This window comes from Cannabis sativa, chromosome 9, assembly GCF_029168945.1.
Source record: "Cannabis sativa cultivar Pink pepper isolate KNU-18-1 chromosome 9, ASM2916894v1, whole genome shotgun sequence".
In the NCBI taxonomy this organism is placed as follows: domain Eukaryota; kingdom Viridiplantae; phylum Streptophyta; class Magnoliopsida; order Rosales; family Cannabaceae; genus Cannabis; species Cannabis sativa.
In genome coordinates, this window is record NC_083609.1 from 8,973,826 (window position 1) to 8,992,183 (window position 18,358).

Consider the following 18,358-nt stretch of genomic DNA (forward strand, 5'->3'; position numbering starts at 1 on the left):
GTATTTTACTCACACAACCGTCTAACACTTGGAAATGCAAAGAGTTCAGCACAATGCACAATCACGAGTTGGCTTCATCAAGTGAGGTACAATTTTTGAGATCATATAGAGTTGTCTCCAATGGGTTGCTTGCCCAAGTCAGGTCGATGAACTCCGTAGGAATTAAAACTGCCAACATAATGTCTCATGTTGCTTTGCAAAGTGGAGGTTACGAGAAAATGCCATGTCAACTTCGAGATGTGTACAACAGGGTTGCTGGTGCGAAGCGAGAAGAGAAGATAGAGACGGACTCAGAAGGGGCGCTGGGATTTCTTGATTGTCTCGCGAGAGAAGGATCCTAATTTCTTCGTTGTCTATCGGGTTGACGACGAGAATCGCTTGGCTAACTTATTGCAGGCGAGATGGAAACTCACGCGTGGACTATGTAGCTTTTGGGGATGTACTAGGATTTGACACAACCTACATGACGAATGAGTACAATAAGCCCCTCACTTGTTCTCATTGGCGTCAACCACCATTTCAACACATGCATCTTCGGATTTGCTCTCCTCCTCCACGAGAAGCTTCCATCATATTCTTGGCTACTTCAAAAATTTCTAGAATGCCATGGAGATAAGAAGCCAAGTGTTGTAGTTACTGACCAAGATGCGGCCATGAAACAGGCTATCGTTGAACACATGCCTGATGTTACGCACCGTCTCTGCGCTTGGCATCTCAATACAAATGCTTCGAAAAAGGTTAAAGATCCGATCTTCTTAAAAACATTTAAGGATCTCATGTACAACTACTACGAGGAGGAAGAATTTGAAGCAAGATGGTTAGACGTCATCCAAACCCAACAACTAACAGATAATGAATGGTGTCAAACAACATTCGAGTCAAGACAACAATGGGCAGAAACGTATTTAAGGGGTTCATTCGTTGCAGGAATGAGAACCACACAACGTTGCGAATCCATCAACTCCGCTCTAAAAAAATTTTTAGAGAAGAATTATTGCTTGCGTGAATTTGTAACAACCATAGATATGACAGTCTCAAAGCTCAGACACAACGAGACTGCAAATGACTTCAAAAGTAGATGCACTCGACCTCACCCACCTAATCCTACATGCTTGACCACTTACTACAACCAATGTGCTGAATTCTACACAAGAACTATGTACCACAAGGTTGCCGAGCGACTTGATTTAGAGAATAACTATTTTGTCCTAACTCGAGAGCAAGAAGGAGAGTGGCGGATATTCACCATTGGAAAGTTCCAGCATCCGGACGTCCAATACCGAGTTCATTACTGTGAAGGCCGACGAGCACTGCACTGTAGTTGCTTGCTCTATGAAAGTCAAGGGTACCCTTGTAGACATTTATGGGCTACAATGAAACGATTAAACATGAGAAGAATACCTAATTCTCTTCTCATGAAGCGATGGAGCAAATCCGCAAAGATAAATCTCCACCTACATTTTAACCCGCCAGCACAACCACAACAAGACACATTTACGAGATGGCTAGGTTTGGATCTCTCGGTTCAGCGACTTATAACTTCACTTTCTATGCAGCGAAATCAGAGGACTCGTACAACCGTGCAAAGGAAGAGCTTGAACGGCTAACTCTAATGTTCAAGGAAGAATTTGACTTGAATTCCAATCCGGAAGGAGAGACGCCACAACCTGGAAGATATCGTAGCAACCCCAACATTATTAAAGACCCCGAAGTTGTGAGAACAAAGGGTACGGGAAATACAAGGGAAGGACCAAACGGGGAGCAGATCTCAAGAAACTCAAGACATTGTCGCATTTGTCGCTCATCAGACCATGATTATCGACGGTGCCCAAATCGTCAACATAACACTGGATCTCAGGGGCAACAACCTCCAAACAATCAACCAAAGCATCGACTCATTCAATGACCACTCCAACGCGTATTTCCGGAACCGCCTTCCTCCACACAAGAGTCTTACTATGGTCATTCTTATAACTAGCTACTTTTAGCCATTGTTGTTTTAACGTTTATGACTCTACTTATTGCTTCAAAAATTCTACATTTATATACTTCTTGTTATGTTTGCTGTGTTTAAGGTAATTCTCTCATCTTCACCAAACCTCAAAATTATTATTGACGAACAACTAAATTATGCCTAGGAAAAAAAACTGAATCTTATAAGGTGAAAAAATATATTTTTCTGGTAATTTTTAATATACGAAATATTTACAATTACAAAATTACACCAACTAAAAACTCAATGTATAACAACAAATAATTTCATCACTAAAAAAAAAAATTTCTAAACAATATACTACGAAACGTAAATGAACGTACTCGGTACGTGAAATTTTGTACTCGGTACGTGATATTATGTACACTAATTTTACTAAACATCACGCAGAAATAAGTAATGTACACGGTACTCTATATAATGTACTTAATTACCATCCCACATATACATATGATCTTATGAATGAAGGAAAATACCAAAATAGCCTTAATCCGACAACATGGACCCACTGCCTAAAGTATTTTCGTACCATCAGCGCCGAGAACGAGTGAAGACCGATGTACCTTTTTGTACTCTAACTAACACAAACAGGTACCATTTTGTACTTTTTCCGTACCTAATTATTTTATAATTAAAAAAATAAACTCCCAATAGGTAATCACACTCTGACAACAACCGGTTACCACTTACATTTCAAAAATTAAAAAACATTTAAAAGTACGGTGGGGCCCCCCTGCCGTACAACGGATTCCAATCCGTGTTTTGCATATATGGGCACAAAATCGGCTGCCTATATATATATAGGGATATGATTTTGTCCCGTGATTGTACTTTTACGGAATGTATTCTGTGATGTACGTCATCCGTTAGATGAGAGTGTTATTTGATCTGAGAGCTGAAATTGATTTAGGGGTAATTAGGTTTAAAAAAATAGTAACGTACCCTGACACTCATCTAATGTACCTTGAGACCCATCTAATGTACCACGGAATACATTCAGTGAAAGTACATCACGGGACAAAATCGTGCCACTGGGACACTATTTTGTCTCGTGATGTACTTTCACGGAATGTATTACGTGGTACATTAGATGAGTTTCAGAGTACATTAGATACGTCTTAAGGTAAATTACCATTTTTTAACCCTAATTACCTTAGATCAACCCCAGCCCTCAGATCAAATAACTATCTCATCTAACGGTTGTCGTACATCACGGAATACATTCTGTGAAAGTACATCACGGGACAAAATCATGTCCCTATATATATAATAAAGGGATAATTTCACAAATACACAAAAACAATAAAAAAAAATTACAAAAATACGGTTTCACGGAATTTTAAATATTTTTACGAATTTTTGATTTTATTTACAAAAAATACGGTCTTTTTATGTTGTATTCATGTTAATTTGTTGTTGATTTTTAGTTATTTGTATGTTATTTTTTGTTGTTGTTTTGATATTATTTAGATGTTATTTCATGTTACTTTTGTGTAATTTTCTTGTTGTTTTCGTGTTATTTTACATAAAACCGTAAAAATGTAAAAAAAAAATTATTAAACATAAAAATGTAATTTTTTTTTACGAAAAATAGTGTCTTATATAATTAGCATCCCTTTAATAAAACAAAATATAGATTAAACATGAAAAATGTGACGATTTTTAATTTTTATGTAATAAAAGGTAATTTAAGTAATAAATAATATTAACCGATCATTTCTCTTTAAAAAATTTTTTTTTGTTTTTAGAGAAATTTACACAATACACCTAAAAATAAAATCTTTTTACATTTTTGCCAACTTTATTTTTATTTTACATTTTTACAGCTTTATGTTGTTTCAGTATTGTTTTCATGCTATTACAGCATTATACTATATTTCTGCAACATGTAAATAACGGATTTTTAAGAACAACGTGTAAACAATATTCTATAAGAAAAAAAATATCAGTAAAAATATAAGAAAAACCTCAAAATTATGTAAAAACTTAGTGCATGTTTAACATCATAACTAAAAAATTGTTTTTTGTTTATAAAAACAGAAAATTGTTTTTGAAAACAATTTGGCTTGTTTGGCATTTGTTTTTTGAAAACAGTTTTCAAAAAACAAAGTTACAAAAAACAAGAATTTTAAAAACAACAAAATGTTATTTTCTGTTTTAAAAACCAATTCACTTTTGGTCAATATTGTTTTTAAAAAACACTAACCAAACATGACTTGCTTTTAAAAACTTCAAAAACTATTTTTTGTTCTCATTTCTAAAAACAATTTTTTGAAAACAAAAAATAGAAAACAATACCAAACATGTTCTTAATTTCTTTTTATTATTTTTGAGTATTTCTGAAATAAATCCGAGGAAATTACACTTAGTATGGGATTTTAAAAGTTCTTATGATAAATATGGCACATTTAAGTTTGGCCAATTTATATGGTATTTTTTTGTTTTTAGGTTTTTGTATGGTATTTGATATGCCATATATATGTAATTAGGTTTCTAAATCTCATATTTACTGTTTTTATTTGTTTAGGAAGTTTTATTTGTCATTGATGCCGGAAAAGTCACCGGAGTTTCTTTGTCGGTCTTGGGAAAAGTCACTTGGGAGTAGCGGTCGGTCTTGGAAAAGTCGTCGGAGTTCTTCTTGGCGCGGGAAAATTCTGGAATTGGCATTTTCGCCGGAAAAATCACTGAAAAATCACCAAGAAACCGGTTTCTTAAAGTCTAAGAAACCGGTTTCTTGGTGATTTTTCCGTTGACAATGCCAATTCTGACGACTTTTCTGACGCTAGCAGCTACTCCGGCGACTTTTCCGGCACCGACAGTAAACTTCAAAAAAGTCATTAGAATTGGCATAGTCGCCATACCAAGAAACTGGTTTCTGGTTTCTTGATGAAGAAACCAGTTTTTTGGTAATTTTTCCGGTAATTTTTCTGACGACAATGGCTTGACGAATTTTCTAGCGTTGGTAGCAACTCTGACGACTAATACACCGACAGCTACTCCGGTGACTTTTTCAGTACCAACAGTAAACTCTAGGAAATTCGTCAAAATTGTCATTGTCACCGGAAAAATTATCGGGCTAATCACCAAGAAACTGGTTTTTTTTCGGTTTCTTGATGAAGAAACCAGTTTCTTGGTAATTTTTTATATTTTTTTTCTCTATTTGGTTGATTGATGAAACTGGTTTCAATTATTTTCAGTGTATATCATTTTTGTTTTGTTTTCATAATCTTTATTATTGTTGTGTAACAAAATTAGTTCCTTGATGAAGAAACCACTTTCTTGGTGAAGAAACCAGTTTCTTGATGAAAAAACCACTTTCTTGGTGATTTTTCTAATGATTTTGCTGGCGACAATGCCGGCTTCGACGACTTTTACGCGGCAATAACTCGGCGATTTTTCCAACACCGGGAACTACTCGGCAACTTTTCGGCACCGACATCAAACTCAGGAATAGTCGTCGGACTTGGCATTGTCAACAGTAAAATTAGAAAAATCACCAAGAAACCGGTTTCTAACATCAAGAAACCGGTTTCTTGGTGATTTTTCGGACGACAATGTTAATTGACGATTTTTTTTGGCTACGGCGAAGAATCTGCTGGATTTTTCACATCCTGGCGGCTACTCCGACGACTTTTCCGGTGCCGACAGTAAACTCCGGTGACTTTTCCAGCACGAGTGACAACTTCGGCAATCACTATAGTTTTATTTGTTTTATTTTTAAAAAAAAATAAATATGAAGGGAATTTTAATATTTTTTATGGTAATTTAATTAAGTTTTTATTTTTTATGAATTTTAAATTCAGATTTCTTTTCAATGTTTTGTATGGTTTTTTTTAGAAAAAAACCATATTTTTAGTTTGATTGGTTAGATAATGCCATATTTAGTGGTATTTACTTTTTATGCCATATTTATCATAACCTTAATAATTTTTCCCATATTTTTGAAAATAGCCCAATAAATCCCTAGTTTTTAATGTAATTTATGCAGTAAAAAGGCCGAACACACTGTTAGAGGCCCATCTTTGACTTTCTTAAAAAGGACACACTTCGCCATTTATCTTCGTGCACACTATACATTAAAATTTAGGGTTTTTACAAAATTACTACATTTTAAATAAAAGTTTACAATTTTACTGTTACACAGATTATTTTATAAAAATATTTTCTTTTTAGAAAATAACAGTAAAACAACAAAATAGAACAATTAAAACAACAGTTGAACTAAAAAACAACCGTAAAAACTTAACACTGTACACAGTATAAAAAAAATACAGTATTTTTTAAAGAAAATTTCGCCCCATTATAAAAAAATTAAAAATTTCAATATCTGGTCTAAAAACCCCTTAAATTTTGCCAAATTGTAAATGAAGCTTGCACTTGAAAAATTCAGTTGACTTCAATTCATCTCCTCTTGAGTTTAAGACTTCTTATTCAATAAAAATGTGAACTGGAGGTAAGTTATAACAAAATTTCGAAGATGAAATACTATGAAGTTTGTGCTTTCTTATTTGTTTTCTTTCGTTCTTCATTAATTTGTTGTTTTCTACGCTTTTAATCGTCGTATGTTCATAATTTGTCATTGATCATTTTCATGCTCAACAATTGTCTTTAAAATTATATAAATGAGTTCACCAATTAGTTTTGTAAAAATATTATCTATGTAAATTTTTGTTACAAAAATGTATTTTGTAGGTACAAATTTGTATGCAAATAATTTTTTCCATATTGTTTTTCTTTTTTATTTGAAGTAAATCGTTAATTTTGTAAGTGGAAATATGAAATAAATATTTTCAAATTAAAGGTATTTTTGCAACTTTGATTTGGCCCATATTGATTAGCCCATCGAAATTCATGCTTACCAACCAACCAACCAACCGATGAGAACAGACAGTAAAGTAGGGAGATCATTAGCCCGTGTAAATCACGCGTTCACAACCTTTGAAGAAACGAAAAAAAAAAAAAAAAGACAGAACAGAACACGAGATATAGGACACTTTCCTTACTTCCTTCAATTTCATTAATCAAACCAAATTAAACTTGTATTAGTATTATCCTAATCTCACATCCCATTTCCCCATTTCTCAATATCCACTTTCCTCCGCGGTTTCCTACAATTTGTTTGCTTCTTCTCATTTGAATGATTGGTTTATCATCATCATAGTTCAAACGACACACAAATCTGGCTACCCCTGAGGGTTTGAGGCCTCGCTTGTCCTTCAAGCAAGCTCAAATTGAATATCACGACGAAGACGACAACTGCAGGCCTTGGCGTTGCAGGTTTTCCATGGCTTTCACTTGGGCTTCCGCTCTCAGGATCACCGTCCTCCTCCTCCTCTCCGCCGCTGTTGTTTTCGCTTTTTTGACTTTACCTGTTGAAAAGGTTAGGCCTTTTTCATCTGGGCCTATCTTATTTTCGCCTTTTCTTTATTGATTTTGCTTTTTGTGGGGATCGTCTCTGAATTTTCTTCTTTCTCTTTCTTGAATTTGAAATGGGCTTTCGGCATATGTGTTGAATTTGTTTAGGAACTTTGGATGGTGTATTTAAGTTTGCCAGTATCTGGGTATGTATGACTTGGTTGGTTGGGCGTCTTTCTTTTTCAATTACATGATTAGTTGAATTTGTTAGTTTTTGGACTTGGGGATTTTGAATCATATAGAAAGTTAAACACAATCTGAACTGTTTTTCACGCACAATTTTGGCCATTAGCAAGTTTAACACAATGTGGTAGAGGAACCCAATTACCAAGTGGATGTGTTGGAGATTTGGAGTTCACTCATTTTTTCCCCTTATGATCATGCTGGTGTTTCTTATATCATTACCAAGAGATAGATATGCTTCAACTATGCAATTCAAATAGTTGACAGTCCTCAGTTATAACTCTTTAGTCTGTCATCGGAGAAATAGTTTTAATATTTTTGCACCAATATTCATACGTTTCTATTTAGCTTGACTAGGTTATTAAGTTTCTGATGAAAAGAATATTTATTCTGTTCAGTATTTAAAGGACTTCTTAGTTTGGGTCGAGCAAGATCTTGGGGCCTGGGGCCCTCTTGTGCTGTAAGTAGTTTCAAATTTATCTTTTTATTTTACTTATCAATTGTTGCTGAAAAATTCAATGCCTAGACTTCTCAACTTATTATTCTTTTGATGATATGCAGGGCTGTGGCATACATTCCTTTGACCATCTTGGCTGTTCCAGCTTCAGTACTTACTGTAAGCATACTACTATCTCTGCCATTAGCCAATCTTTTTATCTCCACTCTCATTTCACTTGCTCTCCATCTTTCAGCTAGGTGGTGGTTATCTTTTCGGGCTGCCCGTGGGATTTTTGGCTGATTCTATTGGTGCTACTCTAGGTGCAGGGGCAGCATTTTTTCTGGGAAGAACTGTGAGTTTCTTGACCTCGTGTTATTTTTGTATTGAAATTTTAAAGGAAGATTTATGTCATGTATTCATGTTATGTGATGGTGAGTATCTTATAATGGAATTTCTATGCAGATTGGTAAATCATATGTTGTCTCCAAGCTGAAGGACTATCCTCAATTTAGTTCAGTGGCAATTGCTATCCGGAGATCTGGATTTAAGGTCTTTATAAGTTGTATATAAATTTCTGTTTTGATATGTGCATGCAATAAGTTAATTGGGCTTTGATAGTTATTCAGATTCAGTTTTTTATTCTGATTGGATGATCTTTTTCTATATTCTACAGATTGTTTTGTTGCTTCGGCTTGTACCTTTACTACCATTCAACATGTTAAACTACCTCTTATCTGTGACTCCTGTTCCAATTGGAGAATATATGCTGGCCTCATGGTTAGGAATGATGGTATATTCTATATCCTTGAGCTATTACTTCAACACTTACCATGATTATTATGATCTGTAAATTGTAATGATTGTTTTGTGGTAATGTAAAACATAATTGGATCTCAAAGAAATCAAAAGTAAACAAACTGAATAAAATTTCCTTGTGATAATGTTTTCAATGTTGTGTCTGTGACAGCCAATTACACTTGCTCTAGTATATGTTGGAACCACTCTTAAGGATCTTTCTGATGTGACACATGGGTGGAGTGAGTTTTCAAAGACTCGTTGGGTAAGACTTACAAAACATGTCATCCTTTCTTACCACCTATTAGACTAGTTGTTCTGATTACTTAAGTTAGTAATGACTATAATATTTGTTGCTTACTAAGACTTGTCACTTGTTCCCTAAGTCCCATAGTTTATCTTATGGAGCATCTAATTACTAAATCGTCTTCTTCAGTTATTTTAGAGAATGTGATTCACCCTAACTACATGTAGATAGTCGAACAATTCTAACCAAGTTCACTTCTGTTATTTGACATTATTACAAGCAATTTACACTTGAAAAAGAATAAAATTTACGCATTGTTTCGCCATGTCCGGTTTATTAAACTAATAATGTTTAGTTAAACTAGGGAAAAGGGACTTGCTTAGTTAAAAAAAATTTGTAGCCATTTTGTTAATATCTAGCTAAAATATTATAAGGGGAAAAACTTTATATTTCTTTAACCCAGAGAGATATTTATCTTGATTTTTTTTTGGATGTATTCTGATTATGACATGTTTTTGTTCTTTCTTCTGGTAAATGCAGGCAGTCATCTTTTTGGGATTTGTGGTATCTGGTAAGTTGCTAATCACTACACTGTCCAGGCACACACTTCACAGTTCATTAGATAAGTAGTGGAGAGTTACAGTGCTTGTATCTTGGTTGTCAACTTCAAACAATTATCTTTGGGAAAAGGGTGGAAAAAAACAGTAAAATAATAATAATAGTAATTAGTTACAATCTCCAATAACGATTGTATTAATCAATGGAAGAAAATTATTGATCTCTTTTATCGACTGAAGTTGAACAACCAAGAGAAACATATATTGATATTCAGAAAATGGGGAGAGAAGAGTGAGAGATTAATCTGTTTTTTGAGTGTTGAATTTGAAACATTTATGGGGTTTGTGCAGTGGTTCTGATGATCTGTGTGACAAGAGTAGCTAAAGCTGCACTGGATAAAGCCTTGGCTGAAAATGAGGACATTGACAGCATTTTAGAGTCACCTGAAGACTTGCCCATTTCAGCTGAACCTAATACTGATCTCAATCAGCCTCTCTTGATAAAGATAGATCACTCTGAAGAAAAACTTGGGAATTGAATATATATTATTTACTATTCTGTAAATACTTGCCTGCCTTTATTTAGAGGGCCATGATTAACATATACTTCATTTTGTGAATCTTATTAATATTGTACAGATCTTAATGTTTAGAATTATAGTTTTGAATGATATTAATTAGTTTTACAGTTAAACATATTATACTTGTATCAGCAAAGAATGGTTATACACATTTACTTTGCTATGGAAGAAATATGAATTCTTCTACTGAAAACTACTTTTGAAACAGCAAATACCAAATACAAATACAATACTGGACATAAGTAGACTTAAGTTATTAAGATTAATTTAGTTACTGTAGAAGCCATTTAGAGAAAGAGATGAATGGAAAATGTCAAATATTAAAATTAGGGAGGTATGATAACATCAGCCATTAGACTAAGTATGACCATGATTGAAATTTAGAGTTAATAGGTGCTAACTAGATTAAAGTGAGCAAATCATACATATAAATTTTTTAATTTTATGATATAAATTTTTTAATTTTATGATGGCTTGACGATTACATTGTTATTATGAATTTAATAATAGTGATAATAATTTATTTGGCTAATTAGAATTTTTGCTCCCCGAACTTTGACATGTATCAAATTATGTTTTCTGAATTTTTCTACCCGTTAAAAAATCTCATTTAACTATTGAGATTGTTAGATTTAAGGAATTTTGTCCAATTTTAGTAGGAAAGTTTAACATGAATGAAAGTTCAAGGGACATTATTTGACACATGTCAAAGTACGAGGGGTATATTTTGGTAGATATTAAAGTCAGAGGAGCATGATTTAGTACATAAACAATCACTAAATAAGTAAAATTGAATGAAATTGGACAAAAATCTTTAAATTCGATAATCTCAATAATTCAGGAAGAATTTTTAATGTAAAAAAAGTTCAGGGAACATAATTTGGTTCATGTTAAAGTTTAGGAGCAAAAATTATAATTAGCCAATTCATTTTATATAAAAAAGTCATTTTACAATTTAATGACTCTCTTCAAGTATTTTGCAAAGTTGGGCATTAGGTTGAAAAAGAATCCATGGAGAAGTGGTCCCAACTCATAACTCACCATTTATGAAACAAAAACAAATGGTCACATTGTCTGAATAGCAAACTCCAAGATTGTGTTAATAACTAGGCATAAATAAAAACTGAAATAAGGAAGTTGCCCGTTTTTCTTTTTTGAAACTTGAATTTAAAACAAGAGTAAATAAAAAAGAAAAAGATAGATACCAATGATAAAAGAGGAAGCAACATCATCATTTCATAACACAATTGAGACCAACCCCATTATGAAAGATTTTAAAATGCTTTGTGGGCACCATTGCTTTCTTTCTCTTTCTCTTTCTTCTTCCCAAACAAACAAAGGAAAATCCATTCTTCCAGCTTACTTTTACAGAGTTTGGTTGGCATATAGCCTAGCCTTTGTTCTGTTTTCTTGTGTTGAATTTTTGGGCATTGAAGACCCCACCATTTCCTTAATGGAAGGACTACCAATATTCTAATCCATGTTACAAATAGTTTCTCCCACTACTACAACCCCATTCACTCAAACACTGTCCATCTATCTATCCATCACAACCATTCAAAATGATGACCAATCTCTCATAGCCCTTGATTCAATGACACTTTTTATGCTTACATATGAGAAAATTCCAAAAATATCCCCCTCACAAATTTGAGAAAGAAGCTATATTAATTGTTTGATAAAAGTAACAATTAGAGCATTCTCGCTAACTATTGTATGGACATTTTACAGTTTGCTACATTGTTTCTTCTACATTAACTTAATAGTAATTCAAGTTTATAATTGTTTCTATACTTGAAATAAATGAAGAAAATTGTTTTTTTTTTTTCAGAAAAACTAATGTATGATACATGGTAAAAATCAATAAATAATCTAGATATATAAAATATAAAGTTAATTTCTAAATATGAAGAGCTGAAACATGAGTTACGTTACTCTACTAATTAGAAATTGAGTAATGTTAGATATATATTTAAATTTCTAACACTTAATGACATCACTCTTTTTTTTAAAGGTAAGAATTTTATTAAACTAATAAATCAACTGTTACAGGAGCACTAATAAAACGAGGACAAATATCCGTTCAAACTGAAACTCCTAACGAATAAGTAACAGATTTAGCTAGTGTATGGGCTACACCATTCGCAGAACGCGAAATGGCGTCACTTTTAATTGTGTAACTCAAATAGTTACATGTGATTATGTGTAAGAAATATGTGTAATTCAAGTTTATTTTAATCATTATTTTTAAAATTGTACAAAAAATTATCAAACATCAACTTTTGCAAACTATTGGCAAGTTATGCATACTGACATTGTTAGCTCAAGATAATCCCTACAAAACTATTTATAATAGGAAAATACTATAAAAGAAACGTTAAGGTCAAGTATTATAAGAAATGGTGTATTATTATCGGTGTATTTTAATATCGAATCAAAATAATTTAATTTAATAAATAATATGTAGAACTGTTAATTAATTACAATACGACTCATTGATAAGATATTAGACACGTTAATGGGAAGAGGATCTTCTGTCTAGAGTGTGTCCAATTCTCTGTCTAACATATGTATTAAGACATGTGTCAATATAATTAATGTGCTATAAAACATTGTTTGATGGAAATAAATTTAATTAAATAACTTTGAAAGGATAAAAAAAAAGTCTGAATTAAAAAGAAAAAACATAAATGCATCAAAATATTTATGTAAACAAAACAATTCATAACATATATATAAATATTGCTATAAAAAAATATATTATATATATAACGAAAGGATACAATATAACTATTTTACTTAATAAATAATTTTGCAGTATTCTTCTTTTTTTTTTTTTTGGTCACAAAAGTCTAGGTTGAAAATAAGAGTTTTTTTTTAAAAAAAAAAATCAAAATGTAAACGCTTCATTAAGATCATTTTGCTTTAAAATTAGTGTAATTTAATTATATTTTTTAATTTAATAAGGATTTTTTTCTTAAATAATAAAAGGCAGCGTTACTCATCTAATTTTTTTTCTCATGATTATATAAATTATAGTTATTTAAGACATACTGCAAAATTTTATAAAATTCGGAAAAATTTAACACACCGAAATCTGCTTTCAAACAGTGTGTTGTACACGTGACTATTTTATTTTATACGCGTGTAAGTACACGAATATGAAACAAAATCAGACTAAAAAATTCTTCCGTATACCGAAATAAGAAAAGGGTGCATCAGTACATCTCTTTTAAGGGGTACACTGTAGAATCACCCTGGAAAATTCTTTAATGCACCCCCTTAAAATGGATGCACCGATATATCTCTATCAATTTTTGTATCTGAAATAATTTTTTAGTCAAGTTTTTTCTCATGATTATATAAATTATAGTTATTTAAGACATCCTGCAAAATTTTATGAAATTCGAAAAAATTTAACACACCGAAAACTGCTTTCAAACAGTGTGTTGTACGCGTGACTATTTTATTTTATACGTGTGTAAAATAGATTGTTTGAATATTATTTTCTATATTGTAAATTATTCCGAATTTTTCAAAATTTTGTAAGATATCTTAAATAGCTATAACGTACATGAATATGAAAAATATCTGACTAAAAAATTCTTCCGTATACTGAAATAAGTAAAAGGTGCATCAGTACATCTCTTTTAAGGGGGTGCATTGTAGAATCACCCAATTAATTTTCTTAAACTATTATAATTAGCAAATAAGAAAAAATAATATAAAAGTTGTAACTTTATTGTTTATTTATTTGAAAATATGAATAATTATATGTTGATTTTATTTTATTTACATTATTTTTATTTTAGAGTATTAATGTTCTTTTTTTTTTTCCTTTTCGAGCTTTTTTTTTTCATTAAACAATTTTACCAAACAAACAATATCTTATAGTATATTAATTATATTGACACATGTCCCAATACTATATGTTAGACAGGAAATTGTACGCACTCTCTAGATAGAGGATCTACTTCCACGTTAATGTGCCTAAGAGCATCTCTAATAGAGTGTTATATAGGTAGTGTATTGTTATTTTTTTAGTATTTTTTGATAAAAAGTTTCTCTAATAGTGTGGTGTAAGTTGTGCTAAATTTGACACATGTTAAATATTAGCCTAAATTTGACACAATATATACCAACTTTAGCACACAATAAACATTAATTTTTCATTGCCATAAATGATTAATGATATATTTTAATACATATATTTTATTTACAATATTACTATTAGTAATTTTTTAAATATTTAATTATTGATTGCCATTAATGATATTTTGTTTTTTTAGACCAATTTAAATCTTAAAATGTTATTGTGCATTGGAACACAATTACAAATGTTAGTGTTAAATATATTTGTACATTTTTTGTGTCAAATTTAGCACAATATAGTTACATCTTGCATTAGAGATTATCTAAGAGCATTTCTAATAGAATGCTAAAAGTGTAGTGTATGCATATTTTAGTCCATTTTCATAAAAGTAAACTCCAATGGCAGTGTATAAAATGGTTCAAATTTAGCATATACTAAAAGTTATGCCAAATTTAACACAAAATATAACATAGAGTACTAAATTTTCACTGCAATAAATATCACTTTTTATTTACTCTTTTGTCACTTATTAATGTAATTAATAACTATTTACATTTTATTTATATATTTAGAGCATTACTATTAAATATTAGTAGTGTTTATAGACTTGTCACATTGCAATTAGTTAGCGATATTTTATAAAAGTTATTACACTTAATACTTAATTGCACAAATAACAATATTAATATGTAGGAGGATGTTAGACACCATTAATACTTTTTAACATTTCTCTTATATTTAATAAAATTTATATACACACCTCCAATAAAAATTTAGTAGTTTTGTTAACTTTTTAACATATTTCTATATAAAAAAAATAAGTAAATTTTACCATAAGCACTGAAACATTATTATAAAATTTAGGCAAAATATAACAAACGACTCATATTGTGGAGCTTAGCTGAAATTATACACAGCAATGATCTTTACAATAAAAAGAAATCACAATACTACATGATCATACAAACATAGGTAGGGGTAAAAGGTAATTTCCCTTTATGTATACCTGATTGATATAAATATATAGTTCCCCAATTCCTCTGCAATATGCTTTTACTAAAAAGAAAAGAAAATGCATGTTGTGAAGAAATCAAAGGTGACCAAGCATCTAAAATCTCTATCAGAGAAAATGCCAATAAAATTACCCAAGATGATGATGTTATTCCCAGTTGGGGGTTGCTTTGATGGGTGCAGAGACCACACCCAAGGTGGGTCATCAGGAGGGTTGGGCACCAGAATATGGAACCTCAGTGACAAGCCTGTAGAGCTTCAAATAAGAGTGGGTTCCATTCTAAAAAAGGTTCACACTCTCAAACCAGGCTCATCAAAGAGACTCAAATGCAAGACCATTTATAAAGCCTTTATGCCTGGTGGGAATATCAATGGTGGCATGAAGAGCTTGCTCTATTACTACGACGAGACTTGTCACCCTTATGTTTGGATTAATGACACTGGTGGTGACACCATGAGAATGGTCAAACAACAGTATATTAGCCTTGAAGATTTGAGAGATTTTTCTGAGATTAGAATCTTTAGGGATCACCAACGTGGATGCATTTCAGTTCGGAAGAAGGCCAGGCCTGATATTTGTTAAAATACATTTTATTTTCTCTACTTTTTTTTTCCTTCTTGGATATGTTAAAGTTTGTTGTTTTTGGTTACATTTTGATTAGATTTTAATGCTTGATTCTCTGTTCTCTATCAGATTATTAGTTTTGTGGGTGTGTATTTGGAAGAGTTTTGGTTTTTTTTTTCTAAAGGTCATGTTAAATACTGAAAGAAAAATTAATGTATTAATTAATCAGATCAATATTCTCATCAAATATGTCAATCTTGTTGTTTTGTTTGGCTACTAAGAAAATGGCAGAAAGAAATAGAAAGATATGACTTCAAAAACTTATTTAGTATATGTGGTCATAAACTTATTTGATTTGTTCATTAGTCAAATTGTGAACTTCTATGCTCAAAATCAAAATCAACTTTATTTATTTATTTATTTATTTTTTTTTGCTAAAACAAAATCATCTTTATTGATTGCTGTTTCTTCACGAAAACTAATGTTTCAACTTATTCAACTAACATGTATGGTAATTATTCTTCCATTAACCATCTGATGCCTAATGATGCCTCTTCATTTCTTTTCACTTTAATTTATTATTATTATAATAATTATTATTATAATTATTAGGCTTTTAGATAATTGAAAAAGTGTGCCACTGCTTCTAGATCTGAGAATTGAGCTAATTAATAATCTAATGGTGTGTGTGGGTTGGATCAGATAATTGACAATTCTCTTTATTAAATGACATGTCTTGAATGGCAAGTTATTTGAGTAATAATGGTGCTTATTGCATTGAAAATGCTTATTACAACTTGGATAACAATTAAAATTCCACAATAGTCATCATTTATGTAATTTTTTTTTTTTTTTGAGATATGAACATTATTAGGGGTTTCTAGATCCCTTTTTTCAACTCCAAAATTAATGAGACATGATGATCACCCAAGGTAATATTGCCAATATAATTTTAACTCCATTAAACCATTATTAGTTCAGTTTAGATTATAGTTGTTTGTATTTTCTACCAAATTAAATTTTATCACAAGGAATTTCTTGGATCCTATAAGGGTTGTAAGGACCAAGAAGAAGTTACATTCCCAAGTTATGGTGGAAATTACAAAAAATATAGCAATTTTTTTTATTTAAATTTGTGTTTTTTATTTTTTATTTTTACATGTTTATGAGATTTTTAAATATATATATATATGAATTATTATTATATGTTTTTTTTAGAAATCTAACTTCTTGATATATATGAGTGCATGATATGTTTTTGATTTAATTATTTCTTGTAACTCATTTTATGTTGCATGCGTGATTATTTTTTTATACGTACAGTAAGCAACTGTTTGAACCTTATTTTTAACATTGTTAACTGTTTTAAATTTTTTAAAAGTTTATAAGTGGTCCTAAATAACTATGAGTACGATTGTAAAAAAAACTAAAAAACTATTTTAAATGTTGTTATCAATGTTTCCAGATGGGTACACGTGGAATTCCACCAGTAACTACAGTGTAAATACTCCAGGCCCAACAACATGTCCAAATGAAATATTGGGCAAAACCCATAAGCAATCAGTCCTTCCAGATAAGTTGAAGACTCCTCCAGGCGAGTGACCCATCCAGCATGACATACATCCAAAAGATATTAGACAACGCATTTGGGAGAAGCAAACATCGACCATTCGGATGTCCAGCTTATAAGCATTCTTGTTAATCACAAGATCTTGAGATATCAGGAATTAACTCTCAAGGATCTCATTCGAAGATCATGTTATCCTAAATATGGAAAGAGAGTAATTAGCAATCAAACATTTAGTGTGTCTTTATTCTCGACAAAGATATGACACGATTTTCGGTAACTGCCAATGTGATGTGGCATCCACATTAGCATACACTAAGCGTCTCATGGGCTGGGCTTCACCAGATAAGCCCAAGTCAATATGTTACTTGTAATTTTCCTATTAGTGAGAAAATGTTAATGAATAAAAACTCTAAACACTATAAGTAGACGAAGAACCCTTCATGTAAAGGGTTAGAAACTCATTCTGTAATTGCTCAAGCAAATTATAGAGTTCATACATTCTTATAAACCTTAAGCTTTTTCTAGCTTTCAAGTAATAATATTGACTCTTAGACTAAGGTTCGTTAACATCCCAACCACGTAAAAATCCTCATCGTTATTTTCTTTGTCTTTGATCAATTTTTCAGCTTTCACATATAATAAATCTGTTTTCAAAAATATCGGCAAATATTTTAGTGCTTTCATTGAGAGCTGAAGAAAGTAATGATACCATCAAAGGTTTTATACTACAACTACGGTACTCACCCGAAACCAAACCAGTGGTCGTGATGAAGACACTCCTATGAATGACGCAGATCTTGCAGCCTAGGCAAAAATAGGAGTAGATGGAGATCCAACAAAGGCAACCAGCCGCCCTACTAAAAAGACTCAACGTACTGAGAAATACGTTGATGAAAATCCCATCAATGA

General features: G+C 31.5%; 3 protein-coding genes across 3 annotated transcripts; all 3 read left to right on the top strand.

Moving 5' to 3' along the window:
* The first annotated feature begins 470 nt into the window (after positions 1-470).
* Positions 471-1,906, top strand: LOC133031217 (protein FAR1-RELATED SEQUENCE 5-like). Its single transcript, XM_061104664.1, has 2 exons — positions 471-1,509; positions 1,557-1,906. The coding sequence occupies exons 1-2, from the start codon at positions 471-473 to the stop codon at positions 1,904-1,906; spliced, it is 1,389 nt and encodes a 462-aa protein (XP_060960647.1).
* Positions 1,907-6,890: 4,984 nt separating this feature from the next.
* Positions 6,891-10,323, top strand: LOC115722969 (uncharacterized). The gene is made up of 9 exons (XM_030652361.2): positions 6,891-7,373; positions 7,990-8,051; positions 8,153-8,207; positions 8,284-8,382; positions 8,493-8,579; positions 8,704-8,820; positions 8,998-9,090; positions 9,613-9,643; positions 9,981-10,323. The coding sequence occupies exons 1-9, from the start codon at positions 7,278-7,280 to the stop codon at positions 10,166-10,168; spliced, it is 828 nt and encodes a 275-aa protein (XP_030508221.1). The 5' UTR covers positions 6,891-7,277; the 3' UTR covers positions 10,169-10,323.
* A 4,847-nt stretch (positions 10,324-15,170) lies between these two features.
* Positions 15,171-16,126, top strand: LOC115722200 (uncharacterized). The gene has a single exon (XM_030651338.2). The coding sequence runs from the start codon at positions 15,376-15,378 to the stop codon at positions 15,895-15,897; it is 522 nt and encodes a 173-aa protein (XP_030507198.1). The 5' UTR covers positions 15,171-15,375; the 3' UTR covers positions 15,898-16,126.
* The last annotated feature ends 2,232 nt before the right edge of the window (positions 16,127-18,358 follow it).

What these genes read in the sequence shown, in the direction of transcription:
- LOC133031217 (XM_061104664.1), top strand. Translation starts at nt 471, where the DNA reads ATGAGTACAATAAGCCCCTCACTTGTTCTCATTGGCGTCAACCACCAT. An exon ending in CACATTTACGAGATGGCTAG is followed by an intron (nt 1,510 to 1,556) that starts GTTTGGATCTCT and finishes CTTTCTATGCAG; the next exon opens with CGAAATCAGAGGACTCGTAC.
- LOC115722969 (XM_030652361.2), top strand. Translation starts at nt 7,278, where the DNA reads ATGGCTTTCACTTGGGCTTCCGCTCTCAGGATCACCGTCCTCCTCCTC. An exon ending in AGTTTTCAAAGACTCGTTGG is followed by an intron (nt 9,091 to 9,612) that starts GTAAGACTTACA and finishes TGGTAAATGCAG; the next exon opens with GCAGTCATCTTTTTGGGATT. An exon ending in TTTGGGATTTGTGGTATCTG is followed by an intron (nt 9,644 to 9,980) that starts GTAAGTTGCTAA and finishes GGGTTTGTGCAG; the next exon opens with TGGTTCTGATGATCTGTGTG.
- LOC115722200 (XM_030651338.2), top strand. Translation starts at nt 15,376, where the DNA reads ATGCATGTTGTGAAGAAATCAAAGGTGACCAAGCATCTAAAATCTCTA.